Here is a 14622-nt window from a genome sequence, read left to right on the forward strand (position 1 = left end):
TTTGTATCTTGTTGATTTTCTTAACGAAATTGCTAAAATATCTAAAGAAACAATGAAAATCTCAAATCATATTTACATCCCAAACAAGCATTTGACTGATATATCTTGGTTAAAATTCTTTTGTTAAATTTATATTATCCAAAGATCTGTTAGCTCAAGTTTATTGAAATATATATATTTGCGTACACAATTCTTTGAATAAATCTATTGACAATTAGATTTTTTTCTATCCTTTTTTGTGGTTGTTGTAACCGAGTTTACACGTGGCCTATGTCTTAGGTTTTGGCTTGAGAGGATGATCAGGATGCTTGACAACCAATGTTAATGAGCTCATTAATTCCAAAGACAATGAAGGAATAAGTGAGGATGAAGTTGTTGCAATAGCTTTTTGTTGGGAGGAAGTTGTTTGTTGCTTCACAGCTTTAATCTGCATTTTTGAATTGGAATTCCTCCTTCAATACTTATTGTTCTCTAATGCAATGGTACTTTCCAGTGTATTGTAGCTAAATAGTCCTATTGTGTATTTTGCCTCAATTGTTGCGAGTCTCAGCAATTTATCACCTTTAATTCTATTGAGTTGTGCTGCAACTTGCTCTATTTGTTATAATTTGCAAATAAGCTTGCTGATTTGTAAATGTGTGTATCAATTGTTGAAATTTGGTTAATTTGTATAAACAATTTATTTTTATTATTATTATTAAAAAAATATGCTTTTTATAATGACATTAATGAATGGAATATCTACTTTTTTTTAATTAATATTGACCAAAAAGCCAATTGTTTGTTTGATTTTTTTTAAGGAGAAAAATAAATATAAAAAGAGTGAAAAAAAATGTTGGCTTTGAAAATTTTTCATTTTTTATAAATAATTTTATAATTTTTTTCATAATAATTTTATTTAAAAAACTATTACTAATTCTCATATAAGAACACCACCATCATTACATTTTTATCTATTAATAATAACATTTATAATCTTGCCAATTTGTGTACTTGAGCTATTCTCATGATTAAGCCTTGCTTCATGTCATAATGGTCGTGGTTCTATATGGCAATTTTTTTTTAAAATTGATACTTAAAAGCTCTTTCACTTACCTATACTTTTCTTTTGCTAATTATCATTCTTATGGGCTTTTGGAGCTTGGGGCTCTATAAAGTAATATAGTCATATAATAAGATGCTCTTTATGCCATTTTTTATTTGCTAATTATGATTTTTATTAAGTTCTGCTAATGGATTAAGATTGTCAAAATTTAGTTTTCTTTTTTTTTGGGTTAATTTTAAGCATAACAAACTTATGGGGGGTTTTCTAATTATTTTTGTTTCTACATTTTGTTTTTGATAGATATAAAACTTTCTAAACTCATCAATGTATTCAATATGTGTAGAAGGATCTATCTTTCAACTTCAATGGAATGAGCGTCATTGTTGTTTTCTTGGTCTTTTTCCCTTTTGGTTTTTCAAGTTAGTATAGGTGTTAAGCCAATGCTTCAATTTCATTATACACAATTTAATTCTAGTGTTTGTTGGTTGATCTTATACATTCAAAAGAGTAACTTTCGTAAAGATATATTAAAATTGAGGTTGTTATGTGCTTCATTTTCATTTTAGGTTTAAAAAGTTTTAGCCATCATGAACACTTTGATGATTGCAAAAAGATACATGTTTGAGGCAAAACTACACAAACATAATCTACTATAAATAAATTAAGTATGCTGACATTTACCTCATTAAGCTAAAGTTACTAAATGGCCAAGAACAATTTAAAAAAGCATTTCTTAAAAATATATAAAATGCATGCAATATAATCTTTTTACATTGTAACTAATAATTTTAATGTATAGTTTTTGTGCTCAAGATTGATTTTGGCAGGAAGAACCATCAAGGGCAGCTTGGTAGTGTCATATCTTGAGATATGTAAGTTGTTTTATTAGAGGGATTTTATTCAACAAGCGCAAGGGCGGCTCCAAGAGCAGCCCAGGGGGTTCAAATGAACCCCCTGACCTGCCCCCCCCCCCCCCCCCCCAAAAAGAAAATTATATATAATTTTTTTTAAAAAAAAAATCTTGTTTTGACCCCTACAACAAAAATATGAACACCCTGACTTTAAATTTTTGGTTAAGCTTAATTGAAATAAGCTTGAACATGATCCTTAGTTTTTATGTTGTCTTAGTTTTTCTCAATGTTCAATCAAGTAGTTTGATAAGTGCTCTACACATTTCTAAGCCTAAGAAATCTTTTACTGCTTACTCCAATTCCAAAAGAGTGACCATGTGTATATTTATAAAACCATACACTTCAAAAGCAAAAATTTATTACTGGAGTATTATTTTTCTTAGTTTCACAGTTACTCCTAGCCCTACTCCTAACCGTGTTACTATTCTTTTTTTTATATATAGGTAACGTGTTTAGAATACTCTACTATTCTTATTTATTCTATTTTGTTATTCAATTGATATAATTTATAAATATAATAAGTTATTACTAATTTGATAAAAAAATGTATAATTAGTTATTTAATTCTATTTGTTTATGCATCCAATGATTGTTGTCTTAAGATTCTTAACGATCTTTAAACTGTTAATAATTTTTTAGAACTTGGAAGTTGTATATATAGAAAAAACAAAAACAACAATTAATCATCTTATTTTTTTTTTCACTTGCGCCTACCCTTTGCCAATAAATTTTTGGCTCCACCAATATTGACCCCCCTAGAAAAAATTTTTGGAGCCGCCACTAAACAAGCGCTTATGTTATTGCAAGTTTGCAACATACTCCAATGGATTAAAAATACAATTAGTGTGATCAGTTAACTTAGTATCTATTGATTTGTCATTCCATGAATGTGAGAATGCATTAAGCCATATTCAAAAATGTTTTTATTTATTTTTATTTTTTACTATCAGTTTGAATTATGATATTAGCTTGCTCATATTTAGTTTCTACGGCAACAATTGATACACATGCAATCAAGAGTATAACAAAAATTATGCTCTTCCCATTGTATTCCAAACAATGGGTTGATGTTTTAAATTAGCCAAACAACTTAAATCTTTAATATGCTTTTATTACTTCAAGTGCGTTAGATAGAGTCAATGATAACTTTTCAATTTACTTTTTTCTGCATAAGAACAAAGTTCAATGTAGAATGCAAGAGTTAGATTCAATGGATTGGATATAATATGATTATTTGTCTCTACACATTTAACCAGTTAAGCATAAATATCAACATCCTTAAGAGCTGTCCTTCAAGAACTAAGTTCAATGTAGAATTGTAAGAGTCAAATTCAATGGATTGGGTAATCTAATTATTTGTCTATACATATTTGTCCAATCAACTATAAATAACAACCTCCTTAAAAGTTGTCCTTCAAAATAAACTTTGATAGAGCTATTTTGAAAGAATAAAGCAAAAGCAGGAGTTTTGATTTATGATGATAACAAGTTGTTCATTGGAGCATTGAGTTGCCAAGGGAGAGAAATTTGGATTGAGAAGCTTCAATCTAAGAAGGAAGGTAACTCATGGTTGGGAGCAAAGGTAAAGGAAGCAATATTAATAATAAGTATTATGCATGGTTATAAAGATAGTTTCATGTAAAAAATATATAGTTTTTTATAAAATATTTTTAAAATAAATTTATACGGTACTCATGCATCGCACGGAACATCGACTAGTTGTTCAAATTGTTGGACATCCTAGTCCAAAATTGTTCTACATACAAATAATTATAATAAATTCTTAAAACAGAGAAAAAAGTTCATAATTTTTTTTTAATTACCCGATTTACTGACTAGCAAATTACATGTTTATATATTAGATAATGTATCACGTCCATCCATCTATAAATAAGAGAGAATCTAATCCCAGTCGAGCCAAATCCAAGAATTCAATTTGATTGGGGAAAAAATCCTGTGTATTTTTCTCTATTCATCAATCACTCTAAATTTACGTCATAAAGATCCTGAAGAAGCTTGCTTGATATGGTCTTCGCTAATCTCATCCTTACTTTGGACAGAAAAAGAGGAATCAATCCATGGCCCGTTCATTGACATGTCTCTCTGCGTTTGACTGTCATGCAAAAAAGTGGAGCTCACATGTGTTTGGCTGTCGTGTGAAAGCTTCTCAAAAGCTTTAAACCTTGGATCCAGGTTTGTTTCACTGCGCTTTATTATTGGTGCTTGAATCGCACATTTTCCTTCAATCATACTTACTACGGAAGACATTGATGGTCTGAGAGTGGGAGAGGGGTTGGTGCATAAAAGAGCCAAGCTGAGCATCCTCATTGCCTCTTCAGAGGAGTAGCTTGAACCAAGCCTTGGATCCACAAGTTCGAGTAGGTTTCCTTGCTCTTGTAAGACATAGGCCTTCAATTACATGTAAAAGAGCAAAGATAAACATTCATGATGTCATGCATACTTGCCAAGTTGGTAAGTAGAGAAGATGATAAGCATGAAAGTGTATTAATGTATATACAAGATAGAAAAGAATTTCTGTATCTTTCCAAATTACGCAACCTACCTTTTATTCACTGTAAAGAAAATATAACAGTAACAATTGTTAACAAAAAAGGATCCTCTAAGAATGGCATAAATATTTACCCAGTCCAGAAGATAAACAAACTCCTCCTTTGGCCTGTAATTGGTGTTGCTTTTCCCACTAACAATCTCCAAAACTACTACTCCAAAGCTATAAACATCTGCTTTATCGGTCAAGTAACCCCTCATTGCATACTCAGGAGCCATATAACCTCTGAAGAAAAACAGATGGCACTAGAATAGTGAGTATGTGTGCCAGCTAAGAGAGGCTTTCTAATATCCCATTACAAAAACATCTAAAACATTTTCTAAATATAAGTGTAAGGTTTTCTACTCTCATATTAGACAATATAAAAATGAAAGTGCAACGTATTGTATCACAACACTGCTACAATATTAAATGGCAAAATAAAAATTCTGAGTCATTGTTGGTTAAGTCTTATTATACACATTATATATTAAATCCAAAGTGCTCTCTCTGACCCCACAAAAAGTGAGTTTTTGAGCATTTGGTATCATTTTTTTTTAACAAGAAATAATGGACAAAATTTCTCTCCAAATCAAGTTGGAGAAATCTCTTTCAACTTACTACATGGTTGTATAAAATGACTATCTACGTGTGTTAAATCACATGATTCATTAAATAATATAAACAAGTCACGTGAATATTAAATAATTTATGTAACTAAAAGTACTCATGGATAGTTTTTCATGTTGCCACATAGTGGGTTGGAGGAACTTTCCTCTAACCCAATTTGGAGAGACACTCTGTCCACAGAATTATTTGTATTGTTTGCACTACCTATGTTAAAATTTATTATACCAAAAACTAGTTGTATTTCAAGAAGCTAAATAAAGGTGGAGAGAGAGAGAAAGAGAGAGAAAGAGAACTCACATTGTTCCGGCTATTCGTGTACTAATATGCGTCTGCTCTCCTTCATCAAGCTTAGCTAAACCAAAGTCAGATATCTTGGCGTTTAGATCCTTATCAAGGAGCACATTTGTTGCCTTTATGTCTCTGTGAACAATTTTCAACCTTGATTCCTCATGAAGATAAGCTAACCCCCCAGCTATTCCCAAGCATATCTTCCTCCTCGTTGGCCAATCCAAATGTAGCAGGTGCTCCTCACGACCTAAAATTGGAATCCAAGGGAGAGAGTTTTCAACAATAAGTCTTACTCTTGATATATATATATATATATATATATATATATATATAAAAGGTGGATGATAGTGAAGGACTTACCAAAAAGTGCACGGGCAAGACTGTTGTTTTCCATGTATTCATATATTAGTAACAACTGGTTTCCTTCAATACAACATCCATAAAGCCTCACAAGATTTGGATGTTGCAATGCAGATATCATGCCTATCTCAGTAACAAATTCACGGTTCCCTTGCTTCGATTTGGAGGATAGCTGCTTAACAGCAATTAAAGCACCATCTGATAGTACACCCTAAGAACAAGAAAAGCAATTTCATAATCATATTTTTACTATCTTGCATTAGTACTCACACTAGTGACATGGCCAAAATGTTGCTAGGATTAACACCTGCCAATAATAAATATCAATAATCCATAATTACCTTGTAAACTGGGCCAAAGCCTCCTTCACCTATCTTATTTGCAGGGTCAAAGTTCCCAGTGGCAGCCTTAATATGTCTTAGAGTAAAATAACCTGTTTGTAAATCTAGACCACGTAGTTCTGTAATGAGATAAAAAAAAGTTAGAAAATTTCCAAGAGAGAGAATAATAGAAAGGATAGATGATAAAAGGCAAACATATTGTTTTCATTACAAAAGTTTCCATGAAGTTCGTTTTTCGCCCATAAACTTTAATAAGTTATTTTTTTGTCCCTAAACTATTGAAACGTTACACTTTCGACCTTAAATTTTAAGATGATTTATTTTTGTCCCTTAACTACTACTGAATAAAATTACCTTTTCCTCTTTAAAAATATCTTTCATACAATGCTATTAACCGATAGTTTCATACCGCATGTTCACCTTGAGTTTGTGTCCTTTTCCTCCCTTTTTTTTTTTTTTTTTTTTTTTTTGCTTGAATGTAATGGCCAAGGTCAAACATCTCAAATTCTCTAATGCTAAAAATAGTACCACCGAGTTAGACAAATATGATAAAAACAAGAGTGGATGGAAAGACATAATGTGTAATGTTTTAAATAGATTAGGGACAAAAAACAAACTTGAAGAAAACTTTTGAATGAAAACAATACTTTTGCTATGATAAAATGTATTTCTACAAGGTAAATAGTGATAAGAACGTAGAAAAGCACACATCCATAAAAAAGAAGGATCACCATGTCTTTCTATTGGAACGTTAAAGATTGATTAAACCAAAATACAGTTGATTATGAATCTTAGCCAAGTGTTGATTTTGCATCATCTTCTCAATGTATCATATCAAAAAACACTTATAGTTGTGAATAGGCAATACCAAATATAAATTGAAATGAGAATGAGGATCCCACGATAAATTAATCATTGCAATGTACAATGCCTATGCCTAGTGTTGCCCTTCTGCATTGCTAAAAGAGCTGAACCTTCTATTAGTCAATATTACCATTAAGGAGCAAAGTGTTCTATGATTTTTTCCTGTAATTGGATCCTCTGGAACCACAAGAATCCTCAGTTAAAATGGGATTCCAACTCAACACCATTTTTTGAGATTTTGAGAAGAGTTTCTCTTAGGAGAGCACAATACGATGAAAGTTGTAAGTTGTGTTCAGGGGCAGTTATTGTCTATCATTGGCTTCTATGGTAGAATTAGTCGGGGGCCTAAGTGGCAGCAATTTACCATGTGGTGGATGTTATTGGTTCGAGTTTGCTTATCCTCAACTCATGAACTTAGCTGAAGCAAAGCTATATGATATTACCCAATTTTTCCAATACAGTAGTTTGATATATGATTTATCATTCTTATATAGAAACAGTGTTTCAGGGAGTCAAATCTGTTATGGCACTAGATCTAGTATTTTGGGGTGTGTGTGTGTGGAGAGAGAGAGAGAGAGAGTAGGTGGTGGATTGGCTTGAATGCCAAAGCTACAGAAAAAGATCCCGGAGCATTTATCTATGTAGTGTATATGTGAGTGCATGTATGAGTGAGAGTAATTAATGACCATGAACTGCTAATGACAAAAAAAAAAAAAAAAGCATAGACACATCTTATTCTATCTCCAACTTGCAATTTGTAACCATCAAAAAGTCCCTAGACGGTACTTTCTCCACATCTTTTTTTTATTAAAAAAAATATGATTGATCTTACCTTTATCTTCAAGGACTTTCTTCCCTAGGTAACCCTTCATCCGAAGAAACACCAAAATCAATACAAGGATCACACATGATGCAAGTACAATGCCAACAATAGCTCCAACCGATAGGCCCCCGCCAACATCAAAGTCTATAAAAGGAGAGGAATCACGTACATGCAAGTTAATGACAAAAAAGGTAGAAATCCTAAATTGCAGGAAAACTTACTTGGTATCACTTCAATGGCAGATATAAGAGGTCCATAGACACCTTTGACAGGAATGGAAGTAGTTCCTTTCCCTGCCCAGTAAAAATGAATCTCCAGAGTGCTACCACTTACAAGAACATCAAATTCCTTAATGATGGGTATACCAACACCTCGAGCTTCCTCCACAATGTTGAAATCCTTCAACTCCAACTTTCCCTGGAAAAAATAAAAATTAAAAAGGAAAAGGAAATGTCAAATTAAAACTTTGCAAGCCCCAGCGGGAAGATGAACATCCTTTCTCTTTTCAAAACAAGAAAATCTTGGAAGGCATCATATAACAAGCTATATTTTAATCATGAAAATCCTCCGTCAACTCACTTGAATTGAGACATTAAATATGCGCCTCCCCAGGCTGCTAAATGTCTGGTCATTAGAGAACATTATTTCAGCAAAGTGGAGCTTTACTTTGTAACTTCCCTTTTGCAAGCAAAGGCCATAGTACCTAAGTGATAAAGGGGCAACTCGAGCTGTCTCATAGATACCAGTCACATTCAGAGAAAATGTATTCTGTGCACGGTATGGAGCAGAGTCCTTGTCCATGAAGACCCCTGTGCTGCTATAACCCCATTCTTCAGAAATAGAACTAAATTGTGATCGCCCATCTGGATTTATGTCCGGTTCATATTCATTCCCCTCAAATTTTTCTATTTCTCCTCCACAATTAATAAACAAGGAGTAATCTGCAGATATAAGAGTAAGTGTGTGATACAAAAGTTCCATAAGTGTCAAAAATAACTTCAATAGTAAACTCTTAAAGTTCATAAAAGCACAATCTGATATGTATCTTTACTTACGTTTTGGTTTTTTCGAACAGGGAAGGCCCTTCTTCAAGCACCAAGGAATTCTAGAATTTGAAAAGTTTAGGTCCAATCAAATAATTTTGTTTTGATGCATTTTGAGCAGGCAGAGTAAATGTGTCTTAGGAAGTTAAAAAACTTACGGGTTGCTCTCCACAGATGAATAACTGGAAACCAAATTCCTGTTTCATAATAAAGATACATTGTTGGCAATACAAGACAATGAATATGTTAGTCATTTTTACATTTTACTTAGCATTGATATAAGAGGGATTAATAGTGATTTTTTTTTCCATCCTTTTTAGGAAAAGCTTTGACTACAAAAGTGATTAATACAGAAGAAACTTACACATGTGACCGTGTCTCACAATTAATCTGAGGTGACCCTGAAAAATTGTTGTAAGATATATCCCTGCAATACATTTCATCATGACATTATGAAAAAATTCTTAACTGGGAAAGAATGAGAATTCAAAAAGCTCACAGTTCAAACACATGACACACAAGATCTCACAATTAAAAACAAGTGCATTGACAAATTTAGAGCCTAATGAAATAAAGATTCTGGAGTTAAATTAGACCTACCAATAACTTTTTGTGTACTCCAATACCCAATTTGGCACTTCTCCACTTAATGAGTTGTTGGTTAAGTACCTACATCCATAAAATGTTTGTGTCATGTCTTTTCCTGCCAAATGAGTAGTCACAGTGAAGGATCCAAACAGGGACAATTTGAGAAATAAATTAAACATAAAACATTGCGAAATTGAACTAATTTTTGCTCTGTGCCATACATGTAATTTAGCTCTGGATTCCAAAATGTGTCTGGAATTGGACCACTCAAATTATTGAAGCTTAGGTCTCTACAAGAAAATAAAATTTTCATATTATCAAAACTATATAAATTACAGAAAATGGAATTCAATTCATTAAACAAGATTTATATTTTATTTTGTTGTACTATAATATTCAGGCAAAATTTGATACTCCAAAATGCAGTTTCTAGCAGAAATAAAGTCATCAGCACAAAGTTTAGTAGTAAATATTACACTTCTTTCCCATTAAATGTTGAGAAAAATTACCATTCATTCAGTGACATATAGGCAATAGGCAGATTTCAAAATAAAATGCATAAACAGTGGAATTTATTGAATTGAAATTATTCAATTGCCACTGGATCACCACAAGTCCATCTAGTATCTTGAAGTCCTCAGAATAAAATATTCTATCCATGGATAACATAATGAGAAACAAGAAGCAAAAATATTGGAAAGAAAAGTTCAATGAGAGAGAGAGAGAGAGAGAATAAAGAATAAAATAGATAAATTGCGGTAAAGTTAGCCTAGTTTTAAAAGAGAGAACGATTTCAATTTCAGCTACATGATTCCTTTTTATGAGAATAAGAAACTTTCTTGCTAAAAATAGCATACAAAATAATTGCAAATAAATCAAGCAACCCTTTTTCCTTTCTCTAAGAACAAAAGGACTGAGGGTGGGGGGGGGGGGGTGGTTGAAGAAGAAGAAAGAGTAATCTTAACATGCTTAATCCCTCATATTACATCAACAAGAAGTTAATCCCAAACCAACCTCTATCATGGAAAGAGGATAAATGTCACTAAGTTTGGTCGATTAATTAGTAGGCAGATATTAGAAATAATGTGATGCTTTATTCCTTTATGTGTTTGGTTTCCCTATAAGTACGGAAAAAAGTGTTCAATTCCCTATTGATAGAATTGAACCTATGTCAGATATCCATATGCCGTCCGACCTCTCTTTCATTGAATAAAAATCTCGAAGTTTATATGTTGGTAGCAGTCAATCATCTCAAAATAATGAACAATAGTGTTGACAATCAATAACAACTTGAACAACAAATTGAAACTCCATTTTGTTCATCTCAAGTCACTTCATAACACTTGTTAGAATAAACCATATAAGATGTCTCATAATAACAGAAGCCAGAACATAAAAAAGAAATCAAACTAGAAATAGAAAAAGAAATTCCCAAGTAAAATGTCTCTATGAGTATACCCATTTTAAGAAACTTACAATCGCTCCAAAGATTCTAAGCCTCTGATGTAACCTGGGATTGAATCAGTGATTAAGCAATTTCTTAGAACCCTGAGGCACAGGAATAAGACAAAAATCAGAAAGTTAACAAAACTGAAAAGTTAATTACATAGGATTATTTGTTGCAAGAAAACAAGTAAAAAATATAACTTACAAATATTCTAACTTTTTCAAATCCTTCAAATTAGGAAATCCAATACTCAATCCTTTCAAATCAGATATCATCCTGACAAACATGAAAGATTAGAAAAATCATTTGTGCCATCTTCGTACATTTCACATTTTGTACCAATGTATAAGACCGCCTAAGGAGCATGCACTCACAGCTGAGTTAAATTTGACAACAGGGATATGGTGCCAGGGATGGGGCCCTCCATGAACGTGCCTTGCATATAACTGCAAGTGATTAATATTTCCTTAGATAACCAAAAAAAAAAAGGTTTTGAAGTCAAAACTCCAAGAGGAAAAAAATGGCAGATAAAATTAATTAAGTACAATACTTACAGTCTATGAAGTTTTCTCCAGTTCCCAATAAAACCAGGTATCTTCCCTGATATTGCAGTCCCATCTATCCTACTGCAGGCAGTATCTCAAGTTTAGGAATTTTGGTATTCTAAAAGCTATATGTCCAACTAATCATGTCAAATTGAATTACTTACAACTCAGTTAAGTTCGTTAATTTTCCAAACGTTTCTGGTATTGTGCCCGTAAAATTGTTTGCACTAAGAACACTGCAAGATAAAGAAATATTCGGTAATGCATTTCCATGAGGCAAGGCAGCAAATTATTGTGGAAACCTATAAAACAAGGTGCTGATATAGATACTCTATGTAAGGCATAGTCACAATGACATCAAAAGCAAGATAGCCATCCATACAGCTATGAGTTCAAACTTGAAATATCCAAAATGAATGACCAATACAATCTTCAGTTTCATTGAACTCAGAGAAGACACAAAAAGATACTAGTATCCGAATGAGATATACTTTTGCATGAACATGAATAACAGCTCGTTTGAGGAATTTATCTTGAAAAAATGCATTTGCATCCTAAAAATCATACAACTGTATCAAACTGAAGAAAAGTTAAAAACTGGTAGAGTTAATAGAAATGTAAGGAAAGATTACAAACCCCTGGATATTGTTAAAATCAATGAATTAGCTCATCATATTTAGCAATTATCTTCCATGGTTCTACTCAGTGTGTTTTCATTGCCCATTATGAATTATAAAACACTTTTTTTTGAAGAAAAGATACTGCAGCTTTTTAAACCAAAATGCATTATTAGTGAAATATTATTTCCCAGGGAGAGGAAAAAAAAAAGAAACAGAAAAAATAAATACAAAGAAGAAATTAAAATGGAAAATAAAGGCAAAAGTCTTACAGTCTCTTCAAGTTGCTCAAATTTCCTAGGTTTTCAGGGAGATGTCCATCAAGCTGATTAGCTTCCAAAACCCTATAAAATGCAACTTAAACTGTAACCCAGGTTGTACACCATTCTTCTTTTAATTGAGCAATAAAATCTATGTCAAGACTTACAGCTCCTCAAGTGAACCAATCTCACCAATTCCATTAGGAATTTCACCACTTAATCGGTTTCCTGAAAGGGACCTGCAGAATACCAACTGTTAGGAAATGACCAACCTGTTGACCCCTTTGGTCAACACCTATATGGCAAATAATAAGGCTCTCATAGATACAAATGCAAAAAATAACTTACAGATTGACAAGAGGGAGCCGAGAGAAACTAGAAGGAATTGATCCATTGATGTAGTTGAAAGTGAGATCACTGTTAAATGAAAGAAAATTCATTTGGTCTTTCTCAATTTCGAGGTCATAAGACAAAAAGGCCAATCTTTGATGAAGTCAAAATTTATATAAAATGGACTACAGATTGTTTGGAAAAGGCTTACCAAGATCCTTAATGATTGTATTAATGTGAATATCTACTCAGAAAACATAGAAGTATTTTTCATGGTTAATACAATATGGTTGGCATGGTGCATCAGTGTGTGCTTGGACTGGGCAACTAAATCTAGAAGATATATACGAACCTGTCTGGTAGAATAATATACGCTTAGCTGGTTTTTGAGTATCCAATAGAAATTAAATGTTTCTGTTGTTTTAATGGTAGTTAGCCATATCATCATTAATTTAATAACAAGTAATGCTCTTAATTTTTACAAGTTCTAAGAAAGCCAACTGAAACCCTATGAGAAATATGGTAGTGAACAGAATAAATGAAGAATGTGCAGACACCTCAATAACTACTCTTCATAATAAAAAAATCTCTATGGAAAATTCAGCAAAAATGATAATATGATGAGGTTAATTAACTTCTTAAATGCAGAAAAACACGAATGTTTCTCTTACAGTTCTTGCAGATTAGTAAGATTTCCAAAATCAGCTGGTAGAACTCCGCTTAGATTAAGACGCTTCAGCTGACTGTCATAGCAAATAAAGAAAAATGCATAAAAATAAATGAGACAGAGAGAATAAGAAACTAAATGCAATAAGAATCAGCATATACAGAGACCACCAGTTTAATTAACTTTTCAAATTTAATTTAAATCTATTGAAGCTTTATGATGGTGGGTGAGATTAGGAACTTCGTTGGAGGGACAAAGGAAAGATTAAGTTGCTTAAAGTAGGCTAGGGGTGTTTCAACTCTTCAATAGATACACTCTTGGAAAATACTTCTCGGTTTACACTTGTATTGGATTATCTAAACCAAATACAGATTACACTTGCTTGCCTATTTATAGTTAGATAAGGGATGTATGTTATTAGCTAGTTTAAAGCCATAGGCTCCTGGCCCCTGTGCAAATAAATAGGCTCCTATGTAACTAATTAGGCTCCTAGCTTATCCTAAATAACCTTTGTTACAACTAGTACAAGCTTGTTAATTGTTACTAAAGCTCAAGTACTAGAATAAACAAGTCAGGAAGCTAGGATGCACTGCATCAGTTCAGTCCAGAAATTTCCCATCAAAATAAGTTTTTGCCATCCAGTTGCGTGATGGTGTATTTTATGTGCAACAAGTATATATACAGGCTTAAGTACTAGGTAATCCAATTTTTTTCCATCTCTTAATACATAGGCTCCACTTCATAATATATATATATATATATATATATGTGTGTGTGTATATATATATATTTTGCTAAGTAATAAACTTCATTGAAAAAAGTATAAGGAAAAAAAAAAAAGAAGAAAAAAGGCACACAAGCAGTGTGCTACGAGGCAACAAAGAAAAAAAAAACACTAAACAGCAATGAAAGTACAAATATCAAGCATATCAGGAAGAGAAACGAAAGTAACAACACCCGAAGCATTTGCCCATTCAAACAAAGTCTGAAAGAAAAAGAGCTTCAACTCATGAATTGATCTTCATCCCCTTCAAAAGTACGTTTATTCCTTTCGCTCTATATGACCTACATAAGACAAAGAGGGATCATGCTCCAAAGCAATTATGAGTCTATTAAACTTGCCTGACCAACTCGCTATAAGTTCCACAACACTATGTGGCATGACCCAATGAACCCCAAAAAGGGATCACACCATTTTCCATGACTCTTGAGCTATTGGCAATGAAGAAGGAAGTGATCACTAGTCCACCTGTTCCTCTTACATATGCAATACCAATCCATCACCACCAGTTTTTGCCTCCTTAAATTATCAACA

The 14622-nt window shown here is 32.6% G+C and overlaps 2 protein-coding genes across 16 annotated transcripts in view; one reads left to right on the forward strand and one right to left on the reverse strand.

Moving 5' to 3' along the window:
* Positions 1-14622, forward strand: part of LOC126701711 (pentatricopeptide repeat-containing protein At1g74900, mitochondrial-like) — a 39323-nt gene that overhangs the window by 5463 nt on the left and 19238 nt on the right. Inside the window, exon 2 of one of the 3 annotated variants that reach the window (XM_050400037.1) lies at positions 280-665. The exons of the other annotated variants lie outside the window; for them this stretch is intronic. The gene's annotated coding sequence lies outside the window, so the exon portion shown is untranslated. Of the gene's footprint in view, positions 1-279; positions 666-14622 lie in introns of those variants that run through there. 3 annotated transcript variants of the gene reach the window in all.
* The window catches only part of LOC126701710 (probable LRR receptor-like serine/threonine-protein kinase At1g53430), a 60158-nt gene continuing 49124 nt past the window's right edge, over positions 3589-14622 (reverse strand). For 11 of the 13 annotated variants that reach the window (XM_050400035.1, XM_050400034.1, XM_050400029.1 and 8 more), the window contains 22 exons: positions 13312-13383; positions 12659-12727; positions 12478-12549; positions 12323-12394; positions 11598-11669; positions 11443-11514; positions 11263-11334; positions 11093-11164; positions 10918-10989; positions 9663-9731; positions 9454-9522; positions 9218-9280; positions 9012-9050; positions 8866-8915; positions 8390-8751; positions 8032-8227; positions 7820-7954; positions 6124-6242; positions 5783-5993; positions 5432-5669; positions 4600-4750; positions 3589-4365 (listed from right to left, as the gene is read on the reverse strand). In XM_050400035.1, coding sequence (XP_050255992.1) covers positions 3952-4365; positions 4600-4750; positions 5432-5669; positions 5783-5993; positions 6124-6242; positions 7820-7954; positions 8032-8227; positions 8390-8751; positions 8866-8915; positions 9012-9050; positions 9218-9280; positions 9454-9522; positions 9663-9731; positions 10918-10989; positions 11093-11164; positions 11263-11334; positions 11443-11514; positions 11598-11669; positions 12323-12394; positions 12478-12549; positions 12659-12727; positions 13312-13383 — 2761 coding nt within the window. In that variant the 3' untranslated portion in view covers positions 3589-3951. Of the gene's footprint in view, positions 4366-4599; positions 4751-5431; positions 5670-5782; positions 5994-6123; positions 6243-7819; positions 7955-8031; positions 8228-8389; positions 8752-8865; positions 8916-9011; positions 9051-9217; positions 9281-9453; positions 9523-9662; positions 9732-10917; positions 10990-11092; positions 11165-11262; positions 11335-11442; positions 11515-11597; positions 11670-12322; positions 12395-12477; positions 12550-12658; positions 12728-13311; positions 13384-14264; positions 14297-14622 lie in introns of those variants that run through there. The other 2 variants (XM_050400036.1, XM_050400024.1) reach the window with 2 other exon arrangements.

Source organism: Quercus robur, chromosome 10 (assembly GCF_932294415.1).
Source record: "Quercus robur chromosome 10, dhQueRobu3.1, whole genome shotgun sequence".
Taxonomy (NCBI): domain Eukaryota; kingdom Viridiplantae; phylum Streptophyta; class Magnoliopsida; order Fagales; family Fagaceae; genus Quercus; species Quercus robur.